Raw genomic sequence first — 19,015 nt, forward strand, 5'->3', positions numbered from 1 at the left:
GAATATTACTAGGGGTCTACCAAAGTTGAGGTGGCTGCCGGCTGATTTCCCAGGCAGATGCCTAGGCTGGCAGCCATTTTCGTGGATCGAGTATGGCAGGGCTCCCCCCACCTCTGATTGGCCAAGGGGCTCTGGTGGCTCTGCCCCTTGCCACTGATTGGCTATGAGGACTGTCTGACATATGGTCCCGCCCCTCACCTCTGATCGTCTGTGAGGTTGTCCATCATGTGGCCCCACCACTTGCCGCCAGTTGGTGGTAAGGGGCAGGGTCGTATGATGGACAGCCCTCACAGACAATCAGTGGTGAGGGGCAGCACCCCTCTGGCCATGCCAGCAACCCTCCCCTTCCCTTCCCCCTTGCCAAGGGAGAGGCATAGACCCTTGCTCCTCTCCATCGCTCTGTTGCAGTAGCACATTTGGTCTTAGCATCTCCTTTTGATTAATGCTATTTCTCTGATTGAAACAGTGCTATTAGGTTACTTGTGGACTACAGTTATTTATGTCTTAATAAATGCAAGGCTCAGTTTTAGAAAAAAACAAAGGAAAGGAAAGATGTCAAGTTATGGAAAAAGAAATAAGAAAAAAAAGGGTTTTAGATGACTTAAGCTCAGTACTTTCAAGCTAGAGTCTTGTTAGTCATGTTAGTTTCTGCTGAACAACCTTCCTTCTTTGGTTATTTTTGCTTTTTCCTGTGCCCCTTTGGAATTAGAAGCATGAGTGCCAAAATTCCCTAAGGAAAAATAGTTCAGGGGGGAAGTCATCCCATTCAACTCAGCTGAGCTGCACCAGTGTTGAACGTGACCCACGATGTATGCAGTCTATTTAGATTCAAGACTTAGGACAAATTTTGAAGGAAATGGCTATTAAAGATACGGAGATATATGTTAAGTGAGATAAAATAAAAATGGTTTTACAAAAGATTTGGAACTTTTGCTTAGAGATGCAGTGAAAAACAACCAGCGTTTCATTCTGGGCTTGTTTCCCAAAACTTTGCTAGTGATTAGAGACGTAGGGAGTGCAGAAGTACAATGTATAACAGCTCTCTGTTAGGCACAAAAGACCATCAAAATAGCTATGCTGCCTCATTTCTGGGTTGGGTGTGACCACACAAAGAACCGTCAAAATAACTATGCCGCCTAATTTCTGAGTTGGGCATGTCTGGGCTGGAGTAGGCAATGAGCACTCAGGCGTGCTCAAGAACAGACTTCCCGCAGAGAAACATAAATGAGGTATAAAAATACTTTGAGCAGTCTGAACTCCCAGCACCTCACACAAAATGCTGAAGCCATTGTAAGATAGTAGTCCAAAGCTATAAAAATGTTTGTTTTCTAAAGCCCTTCAGCAGAACCAACCCAGGGAACAAAGTACAAGAGATACTGAGACCAATACTAAGCTGAGTAGTGTATCAGCTGTTGACACCTTTAGCTGATATAGTTTATAGCTGGATAATATGGTATGGTATCTAATCCAGTTGCTTTTCTGGAAAATATTTGCTATTGTGCAATATGGTACTTTAACAGACTGGGAGGAAGGTGATGAGTGAATTTTTCAAAAGCAGTCCAGTGACTTAGGAGCCTTATGACCAGATTCTCAACGGTCTTTAAGTGCCCAAGGATGCAAAGAGGTGTGATTATCAAAAGTGCCTACATGACTTGAAGCCTCAATCCTACTGAAATCAATGTGAATGAGATGGCTGTCCTGCTTGGGTATTCCTGGAAATTGCTGTAGACATATATTTGTACCTAAAGGAGCATAAATACTATTATAACACGGGCCTTAAAGCTCCTAAATCACTGAATTGCTTTTGAAAATTTCCCCAGTATCATCATTTGCTCTGCAGGGCATGGAGGCAACCAATCTGCTGCTGGGTTTAAAAGAGGACCTGAGGTTTTCTCAGGCATTTGGCCATTTTGTGGATGCTTTCAGTATGACTGCAACATGAATGGATTCCCATTCTTGCAAACTCTACCATCTTCAGTTGCATTGATCCCATTGGTCAAGGCCAGTAGCTCTTGGTGTTTCTGAAAGTTCAGATAAGCAGGTGCTTCATTTAGAGGTGTGAATGAAACAGGCCACCATGTGGAAGCTTTGTAATGCTGTCCCAATCTTTCATGTGTATTTGCTATCATAAACATGGTAACATGCAAGCCAAGTCCGAATGCATGACTGTACAGATGAATATTAGAGCCGGGTGAGGGTGGTGGGCGTTTGCAGAGAATTTACTATTTCCCTTTTGCTTTTGCATCTCTTTCACTGTGGCCTGCCTGACCTGGCAGAGCTGTGCATGACATTAGGAACAGAACAGAGATTATTGCATTCCTTTATTAAGACTCTTCAACAGAAGTGTGTGGAGGTCTGAAAGCAGATAGCATGGGGCACTGCAAGTTTGGGTTGGGATACATCTGTGGAGGTGGTGTGAGGTAGTTTGCATCTGAATACTGAACCAACCAATATTACAAAAATAAAGGAAGAGAGAGGACACCAAAGACATTCAAAGAGAAAGTGAGCTGTGCTCAAGAAAGATACACATTTTGCAATAGGGAATATATTATCTTCAGAAATACAGATGGTTATATAAGAACAAGTAGTAATGAAGAGTAAAGTGCACCATCAAAATGTCAAGTACCATGTTGGATGATAAAGCCTAAGGGTATGTACAGAAGTACTCCATGAACCTTTTATAGTGCTGTAATTTAGAGCACCTTTTTATAGCACTATAAAGTTACAACACTCTTAAACATGGCAGAAGTGCAGTGTTGGCGTGGAGGAGGGGGGTGCTTCTGAGCCTCCCTGCACTTTCCAGGCTGGGAGGCAGGGAGCGCTCTGTAGCGTCCTGGGGCTTCTCCACTGGTCAGAAATTAAGTTGGAGCAAAAGTTCAGCCTGTAATTAAAACAAAGACCTGGGATTCAAGCTCTCTCTCCTTATCTCTTAATGCTAAATGGCTTCATTGGGCACATGAAGACGAAAGTGTCAGTCACTGTTTTCACATAAGCCTCATTCTTAATAGGGAAAGTCCTGACACTGAAGCGTCATCAATTTTCTTTCTTTCTTTCATACTTCTTTTGTTCTTTGTGTTTTTTTCTTTTTTGTCTGGAGTGTGCAGCCAGGCCTTGCAGGCCATGAGCCCAGGCCTTGTCCCTGAGGCCCAGATCTTCGGGCCAACCCGTACATGATCTCTACTGCCCCCCATTTGTCACCCTCCGCGGAGGATGCCTCTTAATAAATGCCTCATAATAAATGCCTCTTAAAAGTCAAAAGTCTTTCTTTCTTTCTCTCTTTCTGTCTGTCTGTTACCAATAAACTGAAATTGAATTTCAACCTTATTAACAGACATTGTTTTGATGTAGACTGATGTGAACCCCATCCCAGTACCATAGGCTAATCAGTATCACAAGACAAAAATCATTAAAGAAGATTTCTTTTAAAAAGGCAGTATAGCTGAGTAGTAAAACTTCACACACAATTGTCATTGTCTGGCACTGGACGCAATTACATTTTTAGATGAGAGACTTGTGTTTGAGCGACATCTTCCACAAGGGCAACACTGTGAAATCGAGAGGGAATATTTGGAGCCTAATTTTTCACTGCAAGATACAGTTTGTTCCACCACAGTTAATCGGAGTCTCTTATGTCCTTATGCGGTGGGAGAATAAATACTTGCAGTTCTGTTTCTGTTATTGCAAAGACTAAGAAGTCCGTTGTAATTTTGGGTGCTCATTTATAAAAAGGAAGCGGTGCTCCCTCTTGTGGTCTAAGCAGACAAGGACAAGGATTTAGTCACTTGGCACATCACATTTAAGCCGGCTCAGGAGACAAATAAACATGCAGGCTTGTTTATTTGTGAGCGCTCGGGAAACTATTGGTTGGCTTAAAGTAGTTTTGATTTATTAGTCCCTGATGCATTGTAAGATATTGATCAAGGAAATTAGGTAAAAATAATGTCAAAATGAAAATATTTCCACATTTTTTAAAATAAACCTTAAAAATGTGGATAGCCTTTCCTTCCACATTTACTTCAGTTTTTATTTAAAAATAATTAAGCAACCATTAAATTTGAAAACAAAATGTATCATTTAGGTTAAACAAAGTTTTGTTTGAAATGACACAATTTTTTCCCTAATCACTTTCTGAACTACATGCAAACTGAATACATCAGCCACTGACTGGCGCACCTCTAACATATTCAGGCTATTACCCACATTTAGCCTGCAAGGCATGTGCTTAGGACTTGCCATCAGTGGTGTATGTATTGTGTTCTGCTTCCTCAGAAAAAAATATAAATGCCACATACCATATGTTCTCATATACAGCACACTTTAAAAAAAAATCAGTGGCTAGAAATTGAGGTGTACATTACATGAGAGAAAATATGGTAACAGCAGTCTCTGCTGCTTTCCAAGGAAAATGCAAGTAAAGTCTGTGTGCAGTCCACAGGGAGCAGAACAACGAGCAGGCTCAGGTCCCTCGCTGCTGCTACTCAGGTACTTACTACAAAGAAAAATCTTTTTTTCTTCATTCTGCCTTTAAAAAAAAACCAAGGTGTGTGTGTCTTATTCCAGGGCGCACTGTATGCAAGAAAATATAGCAATTAGCCAATTGGAAAGCAGGTGATGGAGCTGATAGGAGTTTTGTAGATGTCTTGCTATCCAAGCACCATTATTGACATCTGTCATCAACACTATGTAGAGGACACATTGTATAGGAGAATACCTGCCTAGGGGGTGCATCTACACCATGAATAAGTTGTAGTTACTGTGCATTAAGTTTAGTACTTGCATAACCAGGTACTAAATCAGTGCTCAGTAACTGGTGCTACTGTGCAGTAGCACTGGCACATGGGTGCAAAGCAGCTAGCATTCGTTTCAGATTCGGCCGATTCAGGGGACAGTGATTCAGTTCAGTGATTCGAATTGCTATCCTGAATTGATTTGGCTGAATCTGATTCAGAGATTCGGCTCCTCCAAATCAGCCAGGCCCATCCCCCGCCTACTCTCCCAGCCCGGCAATGGCTGTCCCACACTGCCTGGGGGGCTCAGCACGAACCCCCTGACTCCCCATCCCTGCTGTCGCAGCCCCCCCATGGCTGCCCTGCCTGCCAAAGCTCCGGCCCTTTAAGGAAAAACAAAAACTGAGAAAAACCCCACACTCACCATTCCTGCCAGTGGTGGGGGATCCCCGCTGCCCCATGCCACATTGCGGGGTGGGGGCTCTTTTACGAGCCCCCTGAAGCCCCGAGACCGCTGCAGGAGTGGTGAGTCCCGGGGTTTTTCTCATTTTTTTTTTCTTAAAGAGTCGGAGCTGGGGCAGGTGGAGCAGCCATGGGTGGGGTGAGGAGAGGCTGGGGGCGCAGGCAGAGGATGGGGCCTGGCAGGGGTCCATCCATGGTCCCCTCCCCCCTCCTCCAGCCTCCCCTCCCCTGCCCCCTGCCTACTAGCTCCAAGTCCGACTCCAGCTCCCTACTGCAGCAGGTGGGGACTGTCCGATTCATTGAAACTCTCCAAATCTTTTCCAAAGATTTGGAAAGCTTTGAATCAATTTGGACCTTTTAATTGGTCCCCTAATTTGATTCAGATTTGGAGATTCGGCCACCAAATCGGGCTGAATCTCCCCTGAATCAAATCACCACCTGAAGCTTCACACACCCCTACTAACTATGCAGTAAGTTAATACTACTACACAGTAACATATTAACATGGGTTTTGCCTGGCTGCACAGTGTTATTAGGCTACTGCATAGTTAGTGTCTCATGTAGACACACCCAGAGTTACCTAATCTGGCTTGCAAACACTGATATCTGGCATGGTAAGAAAATAGTTGCACAGCCCTGAAGGCTGTACTCAATATTGCTCTGATGGGGCAGTCTGGTAAGGCATGGTTCAGGGGGTCTCCTGTTTCTTACTAAAGGAACATAAGCTAAGATGAAAGAGGCAAGAATGATTTTCTAACCATTATAGTTTGTTTCTAAACAGAGCACTGATTCCTGCGGTTTGGATTTAACACTGCATAACAGCTCTTGTGTGCCTTACACCTGTGAATCACTGAGCAGATACCTGGGACCATTGGACCCAGCGTACAAAACGTCCTGATGGGATCACTCCCTGTAACACCATTGTGGTTCCTGTTCCTGTCTCTGCAGATTTTCTTTGCTTTGTCAAGTGAGTACCTCTATTTGATCCTTTCAGAGTAATAATTAAGATCTTTTTATGCTGGAATGGGAAAGCTGAGCAATGCTCAGTTAAAGCTAGACGCTCTGAGAATGGGAAACTACTAAAATCAGGGAAAGGAAGTGATCAAATTTAACCAAAAACCTGCACTTCAGCATGGAGAGGTAATAAATAACTCTAAAAAGACTATTTCACAGCCTGTCAAACCAGCATGGTTTGAATTCATTAGGTGTATTAGTTTTTAAGGAATCATAAGCTCCCATTTGTTGTCTGGAAGTGAGCAGCTCCTCCCCAGAGGTCACAACTCTTTCCAGGGCAGCCAGAGTAAAGGTCTTGTTTGACACATCTGGTAGAGCTGCTGCCTAGGGCCCATAGGCACACTGAGGCTTGAATAAACTGCAGTGACAGGTGACAGCACGATCAGCCACTAATAGGGAGGATTCTGTTCTCAGGTGTGTTTGCGGGGGTCTAGGTGTCTGTGAGTCACCTAACGCTAAAGGTGGGTTAGCCTTCAAGAGCTTTTGGAAAGGGAGGGCAATAAGAAAAGAAAATTTCATGAGAGATGAGATTGGCACTGCAGCTACAAACCTAATCAGAGAGACTTTCCCTTTCAATGCACTCGCTGAATCCCTAGGTTCCCAATCCAAGCTGATGCTGCAGCAGCGCACAGAGTACTTACTTACCTTCTGTGTTTCTAGCCCCTGCACTGGAATTTGCCAGCAAAAGAACTGGGGCTAAAACACCTTATAAAATCTGCTAGTTGGCAGAGGCACTAACACCTAAGCCAGTGCTAAGGTTTGTCTTAAGTCTGTCATCTGCTTTAACAGTGAAATGTTTGGGACACGGAAGGGTAGATAATCATTGTTTTTCATTTGTTTTCTCCCTTAGATGTTGTTCACCGTACCAGTTTTTTGTGCGGTCCCAATAAGGTTCTAAATATGACAGTGACCTGGTGTGATCCGCTCTGCCCAGATGAAACTTTCAACAATTATGTCAGAATCGACAATACAGCCAGAACATTTCTCAGTAATGACAGAAGCCTTCACCTCAGTGTTCATCAACAGGATGTCACTGTGCACATAATAAACACAACACAGTTGGAAAAGAAAATCTACAGAATTTTGATCACAGAGAGCAAACAGTCTGTAGACAGATATCTACGAATGAAGTGTACAGGTAAGTTTCAGGTGGAAAATAGATTACACAGTGAAAGTATATTTTTCTGGTTTTGGAACAGAAAAGTGTGTGTGTGGGGGGTGGGAATTAAATAAGCAAATATTCAGACAAATCATTTACTAAAGCAGATATCAATATGAAGAGTAAACTATTTCAGACAAATGCAGCTCTCAGGTACACTGAGCCTGAATTTAAGATACTACAATGAGCAGTTGTATGATAAAAATCGACTCTGATTAACTATCTGCACAATCACATGGGAATTGGTGGAATTGCAAGGGATATCAAACTTGCATGTTATAGATATAGTGCAAATGATATTCCTGCAGTTCAGTAAATGAGCCTTGTTATAGGATAATAAAACTTAAAGGAAAAAATACTTGTTAGGTCATCTCATAGATTGTACTGTGTAAGCATGAGATGATTTTTTGTAGCTGGTAGGATTAGCCAGTAGTGCAAATTGATATAACTCAAAAAGTCAATGAAGTTTCACTTACTTGTCCCAGCTGAGAAACTGGCTGAATATGCCTTCCCCTTGCATTCCCCATCACTTTTCTTGTAACATTTTTTTCATAGTCTTAAATGATGTCACCATTAGATTTTTTTCATTCTAAATTTACCTTGTTGCACGTCATACTCCTAGTTTAGACCCCTTTCTCCTACCACAAACTAGTTCTTCTCTTCATTTACAGTAACATTGGTCTAATATTTTCCAACTAGTGCTATTGGCATAACATTTGAACGTCCCTAGAACCCACCAGTAACTGCTGACATTGGTGCTATAGAATCCATCCTCGTTTCGAACAAAGCAACAGTAGTTGATGATAAGCATCTTGGTGGGCAGCACAGAGACAAGGCGTTCAAAGAGAATGACTTGCATGCTATAGAGCTACAAAGATTTATTCACAAGACAGGAACCCAGAGACATAGAGGCCTGTAATACTGACCTCTGCTTGCATAGCAAACTCTACCTTCCCTTCTCCTCTCACTGCCCCAATGAAAGAATAAAGAAGAAACTCCTTTTTTCCACACCTGTTTGCCAAAATAAGCCTGCTAGTACAGTAGAGGTTTGGCAAACCAGAGTAATATGCACTGTATATTGACCTGAGTCTGATCCTAGTTCCTGTTGCTCACTTTTCATTAGCCCACAAAATACTTAAAAATCAGGAAAAAATAATTATCAGCCCTTGAAAATCATCTTATTACTTGTTTCATAAGATTTTCTTTTTCTCTGATCTTTTTCCCCCATTCAGTTTCTTGTTTCCTTCAAATCTAAAACAATTGTGTGTGGACCAGTGGTTCCCAAACTAGGGGTTACAGCCACAACTGGGTATTGGCATTTACACATGGAATTATAAGCCCCATAGAAATTCATTTGCAGCCGTTGGGTTTTAACCACAGATTGGGTCTCACATCTGGAAGCAGGGTCACCTACATAGGACTGGCATCAGGCTCATAAAGGTTACTCAGTAATTTCAGCGCAAAGAAAATTGATTTGTTCAACTGCCAGTTACTGCTTAAAAGCAGCCTGATTTTTCTTCCACCACAAAGCTGCAATTCTCATTGATTGCCACTGCTGTGTTTTTTAGCTCCTGATCGTGCCAAGCCTGACATCAGTACAGAGAACATTATGTGCCAAATAACCAACCTGATTCCAGATGGCTTCTTCCCTACCTCACCTGAAAGCCAGAATCAGGCACGTGGATATCCAGTTACCATGGATGCCTATCACAGCAATGCTGGTCAGTCACTCTCCATGTTTTTTCCATGGGATACTAAAGACTTTTGACTTAATTGCAATGCTGCTCTTACTTACACTGGTGCAGACATGGACTAGTCTATGAGTTTCTGTCAGATTTACACTAGAGTAACTGAGAGCAGACTTTAGCTCAGAGAATTCGTTTTATGACATTTACTGGACACACAATAAAATCATACAGTGTTAAAATCAGAGAAGGCACAGGAAGTGACAAGGGACAGATCTACATATGGTTTAGGGTTAGGGCAAGGTTTGAGGTTTGGGTTTAAGACTGAATCAGGGCTCAGGACGGTTTTGAATTCTGCTAAGAGCTACCCTTATGGTTCTTCAACTTCAGCCAACAAAGCATCCTTTGTTGCTTTGACTCTAACCCTGAACTTTGAATCTAACCTGTAAAACCAGGTTGAAGGCCAGGAATTTGCATTTATCATGTGGAAGTCAAATCCCTTGCTTGGACTATGCTGTATGCTATATATGTGAGGGAGAGAGCATATTCTAGTGGTTTGAGAGGGGGGGTGAAGACTCCTAAATTCTATCCCCAACTTCAGCATTCACTTGACTCATCTCAGACAGGTCACTTATCACACCAGTACTGAGATTCCTTGTCTCTTAAACGGAGATAATATCTGTCTAGCTCAAGGGAGTATTTTGACTTTCAGAGCTAAATCCCAGTTTACTTCACGCACCTAAGTGAATAGCCAACATGGGGAGGAAGAAGAACAAGACCAAGAAGGTGCATGGTTCAGTAAGATGGCTGCTCCCTTGGATGGGAGGGAGCCCTGGGTTTGAGCCTGGACTCTTGCTCCCATTGTGTCAGAAGCTTCCACACTGCACTGCTACCCTTTCTTTTTATCCAGTGCCTATTAAATGCAAGTTGCAGTCAGTCATCTTCAAGAGAGGGACTGGAGAGGGGTTTGGATAATACCTGTGTCCTGGTGGCTAGAGCTCTGAGATGGGAAGAAGCAGGTGCAAATTCAACCACCTAGAAACTGGGCCCTAAATCTTGGTCTCCTGCTCCATCTACAAGTGCCTTAAGCATTAGGCTATTGGGCTAAAATATGGATGGCCCTCCTCATACTCCTCCATTTTACTTTCAGCAAATGCATGCACAGACTCTGTATAAGTGTCAAAGTGGCAGTTATGTGGCTGTAGAAATACCATTTAGGTGCATAAAGGGAAACTGAAGTCTTCCCATAATGTTTTCATGTGTTTTAAGAGCACTAAATGAAAGACTGGATAACAGCCAAGAATGAAAGCATATTCTCAGGTTTCAAGAACAGAGTTTTCTTCTAACACTAGACCTGACTAAATTATTGGGCAAGGGGAGGTCTCCTGTTCACAACCACAACAGCAACAGACTTGCTGTTATTGATTTATTTAGTGAGCATGACACCGGCTTAGATAGCTACTGGAACAGTGCAGAGGTGCACACAGGCTGGTCCCTAGCAGGGCTGTACGAAGCTTCGGGTGGTGATTTGATTCGGAGGAGATTTGGCCTGATTTGGTGGCCGAATCTCTGAATCCAAATTGAATCAGGGGACCAATTTAAAGGTCTGAATCAATTCAAAACTCTCTGAATCTTTGGCAAAGATTTGGAGAGCTTTGATGATTCGGGCAGTCCCCGGTGGCTCCAGCAGGGAGCTACAGCCACTCCGAGCTGGAGTGCTCACTAGGTGCTGCCAGGTGGGGGGCGATCCCTGCTGCCCCGCTCTGCCCCACGCTGCATGGCAGGCTCTCCACGAACCCCCTTGACCCCCCACTCCTGCTCCCCCAGCCCCCCACCATGGGTACTCCACCTGCCAGGGCTCTGGGCCTTTAAGAAAAAAGAAAAGCCAAGAAAAGCCACTGGACTCATGGCTCCTAGTGCAGCCTCAGTGCAGGAGCAGTGAGTCCTGGGGTTTCTTCAGGTTTTTTTTTTCCTTAAAGGGCCAGAGCTGGCTCATGCGGGACACCCATGATGGAGCTGAGGGCTCGGGGGCTCATACAGAGCTCCCCACACAGCGTGGGGCAGTGGGGGGCAGCAGGGATCACCTCTCACCTGGCAGCACCTGCTGACCCGGGGCTTTTTTTTCTCCAAGTGCTGGGAGCAGGGGCAGGCAGGGTGGCCACTGCCGGGCTGGGAGAGGGGCTGAGGATGGGCCTGGCCTGGGTAATTTGGAGATTCAGCCGAATCGAATCAGGACAGTGATTCGAATCACCGAATCAAATCACAGTCCCCTGAATCGGCCAAATCCAAATCCGAAGCAAATACTAGCCGCTTTGCACAGGCCTAGTCCCTAGCCCTCATAGCTGGGCCAGCATCTCAGTCTGTGCAGTTGAGAAGACAGGAGGACATAGTTTGTAGCCACCTTTGCCACTCTTTTGATCCCAAGTGCCACAGATGGTCAGTTCAGCCACAACACAACTTGAAGTAACCTTATGGCTTCTCTATAAGTGTACCTGGTTACTAGGGATTGTATCCTGGTAATAGCTGAATGCCTGCCATGAAAAATTACTAATAAGAGTGAAACCACAGTAGACTTTATGCAGTCTTTAATTCTCCCCTTCTCTATCTCCATTATTAGGATAAGAGCACTGCAGTTTATATTTATTGTGTGTAATCAGAGATAATACTTTTTTATTATTTTTAAACTGGTGAGGGGCACTCATGTTGCTGTCAAAGTTAAGAGTCATTTTTGTCATGGCAGAGAAGCTTGAACAATTTTAAATTAGGAACTGTGCACTGGTGTACACCAGTTCATGAGTCCTCCTTTTTTTATTAATATCGTCTGTGCTTAGCATCGGAAGTACCATGTCTGACTTTTACTAACTCTTGGTTATAATGCAAGTATATGTTATGGTACCTACATTTGATTCATTTAAATTGTTTTGTTTTGTTTTTTCTAGTTCCAGAGAAGATAATAGGCGTAACTGAACCAGGACACATGGTTGCTATTGTGGTAATAATCTTGGTAATTCTAGGTGGTTTAGTGCTCAGCATTCGATGCATCAGAAGAAAGCCAGGTACAGTATGGCAATACAAATTTAGGCTTCTTATGAATATACATGTCTTCCTATCAACAGAACTAAGAGAGTAGACCCAGCTTCTTTTTTTGTTGGGGGAAGAGGGGAAGGAAGGGGTCGAATCTTGGAATTCCTTAAACAAAACCTCAACATCCTTATTGAACGGCCATTGGAATCAATACTGTGATGGTAACATTCCCATTGTCACTCAGCATTTTGAGTTTTGTCAGTACCTGAGCCATTATGTAAAAGGTTTCAGGCAGAACTACCACTAATAAGGATGGGTTTTTTAAAAATAATAATAATAAAACATTCTGAGTGAAGTTTTTATGCATTTAACATGGAGCTACAGTGACACGTATTCCCTGTGCCTTATAGAATGTGAAAAATGGCTAAACTTGAAATTTCTGAAAATTGTTTCTTAAATAATGCAACAGGGTGTGAACGAAGAAAAATAAGTAATGCTATTTAGTGTCAGCATGCTCAAAGTGTTGTTAAACATCAGAAAATTCAATAGTAAAGGGACAGTTAGTCAGTGATTAGTGTGGGTACTGTGACCCATTAGTTCAGACAAATCTAGATTTAGACCAATGTCCTTACCCTGGACCTTGATAGGCATAGCAATTTTCAGGACAATCCAGATAAGCATGTGGAATTTAGAGCCCTTGGAAACTAACTGATAATCAGGAAATCTTAATTGTAACAATAGCAGAGCTCATACTTTGCTGTAATTGTAAAGGCTCCTTCAGTAAACAAAGGGACATTCTGGCTTTTCTCTACTAGTGTCCTCTAGAGTCTATAGGTTCAGGTGAAGACATTAGCATCAGTGGAAGCAGCTTATTACTCTAGCTGAGCTAAAAGGAAGGTTCTGCCATTAGTGAGGGCCCGTTAGCAGTCAAGGTGAGAAATCTGCAGTTACAGTGTGTTAAAACTGTGGATGGGCAATGCCTGATGGATATAGCAAAAAAGCACAGGTTCCCTGCCTCACCTGCACTGAAGGATTTGCAGTTTACTTCTGTAGTCGAGGAAAGCTGCACTATTCAGTTTTTCCTGTGCTAAAGGACCTGCTGAAAGATGCTGCCATATCCACTGATGAATGTGGGACAGAGCTTTCAGGTAAAAAATAGGCGTAATAATGAAGAAGCCAGTGCAAAAATGGCACTGCCATCATTCAAAATTAGACACCAGGCCTAATCTACACATATTGTATAGAAAACCAGGTGCCAGTGTGGATATTCAAGCCTGGGATTTTGGGGTTCGGGTCACTGACAGGGAGCCAGAGGCTCCTTGCACTTTAAGTGGAGAGTGCAGCAAGCTAAGCTTGCTGTGCGGGGCTGCAGCAGGGGCAGGCCAGCCATTAAGCAAAGGGGAAACTCCTGTGGGTGGCTAAGAGGTGGATTGACCAGAAAGGGTAGTGCTTAGAGGCATATAAACCCAGTGTCTGGAGCAAGGAGTGCAGCCTGACTCTGCATTTTTCAGGGAGAGGAGCTCCTGGAGGGGGTGGATGCAGCAGATAAGCTCACCCAAACTACCTGAGAGTGCTAGATGAGGCAGCTCAGTACCAAATCCAGCTTGTAGCGTGGTATGACCCAGAGTGGGGAGATTTTTAGTTGGAAGTAGTTGCTTAAATTTACGTTATGTTTAATACCGAGGGACCAAGAAGTGGCTGTAGGTGTGATGCAGAGGACACAGAGGTACCTGAGAGGCACAAAGCATAGGGCATAGTGTTTAAGGAGACTGGAAGGGGTAAGAAATTCATTTCTGAAATCTTCCATCATTTTGTTAGTATTAGTCCCATCTTTTCAATGCCTATCCCAGTCAAATTATTAAGGTGAAACGGGGTTGCTAATTTCTGGGCCTTCTGACAAAAGAGGACTGACAATGCCATTAAAATGAAGTATAGGGAATTCACATTTCCCACAGTCTTTGTGCTTTGTCAGGATGCTTCATCAGTAGCATAACTAGGGGTGTGCAAGTAGTATTACAAGGGATGTGCGAGTGGGGTACTAACCCTGGGCACAGATTTAGAGGGAGTGCCAGAATAGCAGCTCCCAGAGAGTCTGCATAGTGCGAGGTAAGACTCTCTAGTGAACTCTCCCCTGCCCTCTGCCCCCATGCTCTCCAGCAGTCAGGATCCTCCCCGCACCAAGCCCAACCACTCACACAGGGATCCAAAATCTCTAGTTGCACCTCTGGCTTGAATCCTGAACCGAGTGCTGGTTCTGCGCCCTCACACTGGCTCCAGTACCTTACTATTAATAGGCCAGGCACCCGCACATTCTACAAATACTCCTGATGTTGGCCTGTGGCATCAGCCACTGTTGCAGTCCTAAGACTCCACTCATCCAGGCTTTTGATTTTGAGGCAGCTTTTGATTTTGTAGTACTCTGTATCTGCCCCTCTGCAATAGTCCCTTAATGACACGAACTCAGGCATGACCATCTCAGGTGTTAAATCTAGCACAAAACCTCCCTGTTGTCTGGAATACCAGGGATACCATCCAGCTTCGCATGACAGCTGAGGTGTTGCTCTGGTCTATTCCTCTGTCCGTACTTGCTCTCTGTTCTGTGGATGAAGGACTTCAGTCTCCACATTTCTGTCCCTGATTATTTTAACAGCACAAAAAATGTGTGTGTATAAATGAAGCTGTATTCCTGATGGTCTCAATGGTATCTTTCACCCTCAACTTTGCAGTAACGTGGCGGCGAGGAACAGAAAACATCTAAAGTGGAAGAAAAAAAAATGTCTTCAATTCGGAAAGGACTCCACCAGCATCAGAGGACTGCTAAAAGTAGCTGAGGAAAGTAATTTACTACATCCTGAGCAGTCCAAATACACTGTAATGCATTTTAATACCCTTTGAAACACATTTACTGAAGAAAAGTCCTAGTCAACATCATACAACTGCTTAGTGGGATATAGTATCTTTCTGGAGCTCTACAAAGCATCAGGTACTCTAGAGGGAGGATTCATCTTCAGAATTATTCAACCTGTTCAAAAGCACATTTCTTGAACCGGCTGAACTCTTTTGTTCAGATCCTGGCTTTCATTAACTAAACGATTAGTCCATCCGGGAACCTTTCTGGAATTGATGAAAATAAGGACAATTCAATGGCCATAACTTTGTAGAATATCCTGTTCCTTATTAAACACGGGCTTCTGGACTAAGTGTATGTAAAGGGTAGGTTAGCTGTAATGACTACTTCTGGGTTTTAACAAAATAATTACATAGTCTTACAGATTCCACCTCAATCTCACATTTTTTCACTATAGTTTGTGGTATTTAAGATGAAAGCTAAAAAAATCCATTTGATTCTAATATGAACTTTTTGCAGGCCAGGTTTTAGCTGAACAGAATTTGGAAGCACTTTTACCAATTTTCTCAGAATTGTTCAAGAAATCCTAGCTTAATTCAGGAATTGCGTGTTGAAAACCTGAGGCAGGTTCTTTCTGTTCATCATTTAAGTCCCTAATAAACTGCAGCATTACTGTAACTGTTCTCAGTCCTCTGGTATGTACCCTAAAGAAAACCACATTGTGCAGGTAATTTCAGATTATTTTGTTATTTAGAGAAAGATAAACATATTGAAAAAGTCAATAGTCAATCTAAAATAGGGGTGGGCAATTTCAGCTGGTGGGCCGCTTAAGTGAGTTGTGATGACCTGGCATGAGCTGCACACATATAATTTTTCAGAATATATCATTTTAATCAATTATAAATAAAAAATCAGATACTAAAAATCATCAAACATCTACTGTAACATGTTTAATTTTATTTCTAAAAATAATTTTTGTCCCGATACACGCTTTTCTTAGTAGTGTATATAGAGGCAATTGGCTGGACATGTGGTAGCTGGTGCACATCCCTACAGCTGCTGCCACTTCCCTGTGCTACGTGCTGCCCAAAGTGACACACCAGGGGCAGGAAGGGCCAAGCAGCACCTGAGTGGCTACAGCAGGAGCAGCACTGCCAGGAAGCTGGGCCAGGGCTGGGGCTGGGGCTGGTGGGGCTCAGCCTCCTGTGGAGTACCTTGGGGGCAGCTGTGGGCGAGATACAACCAGTTGGCAGGCTGCCTCCAGCCCATGGACCCTATTTTGACCATCCTGGATCTATGGATATAAGAAGCTTGATTGTCCTGTCTTCTCCTAAAACAAACAATTTTTAAGGGAATATCATTTCTTAAAATAAAGGGCCATGATGTTTCTGGATCTGCAGACAGATTGAAGTGCTATTTCATTCAGAGGCCAAGTGGTGACTTCTAAATGTGCTGGTAGACAACCTCATCATAGTGCTTTATTTCTGAAAAGTTTCTCTAGAGTTCAACCAATGTAAGGTAAAGAAACAGGGCCTATCAATGCTAAATTAGAACTACCGATAAATGTAAAAGTTTAGAATTCAGGTTTGAATTGAATGAGGCCTCAGATGTTTGTGTAAATATACATGATACACAACTTTTAAGCACAACTAAGTGAATATCATATTTACTCACATAGCACGTTCCTTCAAATAAGGTGCACACCTTTTTTACAAAAAAAATCAGAATGTAGGAAAAAAGTTATTTCCTTTTAACCAAACTGTGCAGGATCAGTTTCCTTGTTTGGCGTGCACTCTGATTTTCAATTGCTAAGTTTTAAAGCTAAAGGTGACTGCTACATGAATAATAAGGGAATTCATAATCAATATATGTTTTTTTTCTTTTGCTTAATATCCAAAACTACTGCAGTTTTCTTATCTTAGATTGTTCTTTTCAATTTTTGTGTACTTAATTGTGCTTTTTAAAAAACTGAATTAACTGGAGAGATCTTTGTGAATGAATGAGATTAAACAGTGCTGTTCACTGCTGTTCATTAGTCTGTGATTGTTCAGACAAGCCACTTTTCTCCTCCTCCATCTCATGCAAAGAAGCATTTCTGGTGCAACAAAATGCACGTTGCATTTGTAGTTGCTACCAATGGACCTCTGTGACAAAACAAAGTTGTTTAGATGGTCACAGTAATTTGATATGAAAGGATTACAAAGCAACACCAATTCAAAGTCCCTTAAAATTCCAGATAAATATTGTCTTCATTTCTTTTTCCACTTTGCTCATCCAACTGTGAACACGAGTCTGCAATGTTTAGCAGGGAATCTCATGAATTATAGGGGTGCATGTGTGATATCTTGCAATTTTTAAACCTTGTCATGGTCAAACCTGGGAGTGCAAAGGCCTGTGACAAAACCAAACAAAATGAGACAAAAAAATAATTTCAGAAATATAAAAAGCTTTTGTGCTGACATTTGGTTCTTGAAACAGGCAGAAGCTACTACCAATTCACTGTTATTTTTTTCCAAAACACTTTGTCTCACCTTTGTTAGCATCTGTATTGTTGCTAATCTGAGAAACCCTTTCCAAAGCTGTCACTAGGTGTTCAAATTTTGACAATGTCTATGTGCTGTCAGACCTCAAAAGCTTCAAAAAAAGCTGGTAATCTCCAGGTATCCATTTTTTTTTTTAGATATTCATTAGGACAGGGGTCTAACCTTTTGCTGGCATGGGTCATTCCAACCCAGCCCTGATCATAAGCCACAATTCTCTGTCCCCAGAGTGGCCAGCTGCCTGCACTTACCCTCACTGAAGGTCTCCATCCCCTCTGCAGCAAAAGTAAGTGCTGATGCAGCAGAACAGCTGGCTCTACAGCAGGGCAAAGCACTGAGGGGATAGATGTCATGGTGTGGCTTTGTGCTATTAATTTCCTTCATGCCGGACTGGATATCCTTTGCAGGTGGGTGTGGGCAGGGGCAGAGGTGGAGGGAGTGCGGGGTGTGGAGGAGTGGTTCATGAATCATTTCCACTTTAGGCGAGCACTGATTATATTTTCAGAAAGGGTTTTGTAGATCCCAGTAAAATTTAAAATATACATTGTATGTCACTTGGGTGCATAGATGTAGTAGAGTTATTTCTTTTTCATGTTTAGAAAATGCCACAACAAATTCAAATACTGTGAAACAGTAAACAGGGATCTTCAGTAGCAACCTCTGTTGTGTATATATGTATCTGTTTTATACATAATAGTTTGATGGTGTCAATGTTCCACGGTGGAGCATTTCAAATATTTTTTGTGGTCAGATCACTGATGTTGTTGGGTGATGTCTCCAGTGGTTTAGGACTCAAATTGTACAAGTCTGGGAGTTTCGCATTTAATAATTCCTGATCTGCATGTTGTGTATAAACAAACAGGTGGGATTTTAGATCTCATTCATAGTATGGGCACTTAAGTCCTGGTATACACACACTTACATGTGCGAGGATCCAGTGAACAGGACACTTGGTAATGATCTCAAATCCAATTTTTACAGACATGCAGAGTTTCATCCAAGTGGGTTGTCTCAAACTCAGGTGTTTATTTGCATATAAAGTAAGAGCATTTATTTTCTGATTTTGCCCTTTATCCTAAGCTGTGCTTCTTGCATGTAACTACTGATTTCAGAACACACATTTCAGGAACTTATCTTCATACAACATTTCACAGTGCATGTTTTGGGCTAACCTGTTAAACTACATGTCCTTATGTATCTTGTTGTAAATAAATTCCTCTATTCAATAAAGTGTTTTTTTATGGATAAAAAAATACCATGATGACTGCATCTTCCAAGTAAACTCATTTGGTTGCTACCTTTTATTTTAGCAGTTTCTTTGTTTCTTTTCTCCTCTTGATGCCTCCATAATTGTCCAATGGGCTTCTATTTCTCAGACAGCTCTGGTATAGGGGTGTGCAAAGTGGGCCTTATTCAATTTGCATTTGGATTCGGCCTGAATCAGGGACAGTGATTCGATTCGTTGATTCAGATCACTGTCCCTGATTCGATTTGGCTGAATCCAAAGCTGAAGATTCGATGCTGATTTGGAGAATCAGTGATTTGGCCATAGACAC

At 42.5% G+C, this 19,015-nt stretch overlaps 1 protein-coding gene across 5 annotated transcripts in view; it reads left to right on the forward strand.

Annotated features, from left to right (window-relative positions):
• LOC102374992 overlaps positions 1-18,751 on the forward strand; it is a 372,914-nt gene extending 354,163 nt beyond the window's left edge. For 3 of the 5 annotated variants that reach the window (XM_025210185.1, XM_025210186.1, XM_006028752.3), the window contains exons 2-6: positions 5,971-6,156; positions 7,054-7,341; positions 8,931-9,083; positions 11,987-12,103; positions 14,798-18,751. In XM_025210185.1, coding sequence (XP_025065970.1) covers positions 6,087-6,156; positions 7,054-7,341; positions 8,931-9,083; positions 11,987-12,103; positions 14,798-14,829 — 660 coding nt within the window. In that variant the 5' untranslated portion in view covers positions 5,971-6,086 and the 3' untranslated portion in view covers positions 14,830-18,751. Of the gene's footprint in view, positions 1-5,741; positions 5,866-5,970; positions 6,157-7,053; positions 7,342-8,930; positions 9,084-11,986; positions 12,104-14,797 lie in introns of those variants that run through there. The other 2 variants (XM_025210187.1, XM_025210184.1) reach the window with 2 other exon arrangements.
• The last annotated feature ends 264 nt before the right edge of the window (positions 18,752-19,015 follow it).

Source organism: Alligator sinensis, unplaced genomic scaffold, assembly GCF_000455745.1.
Source record: "Alligator sinensis unplaced genomic scaffold, ASM45574v1 scaffold694_1, whole genome shotgun sequence".
NCBI lineage: Eukaryota > Metazoa > Chordata > Crocodylia > Alligatoridae > Alligator > Alligator sinensis.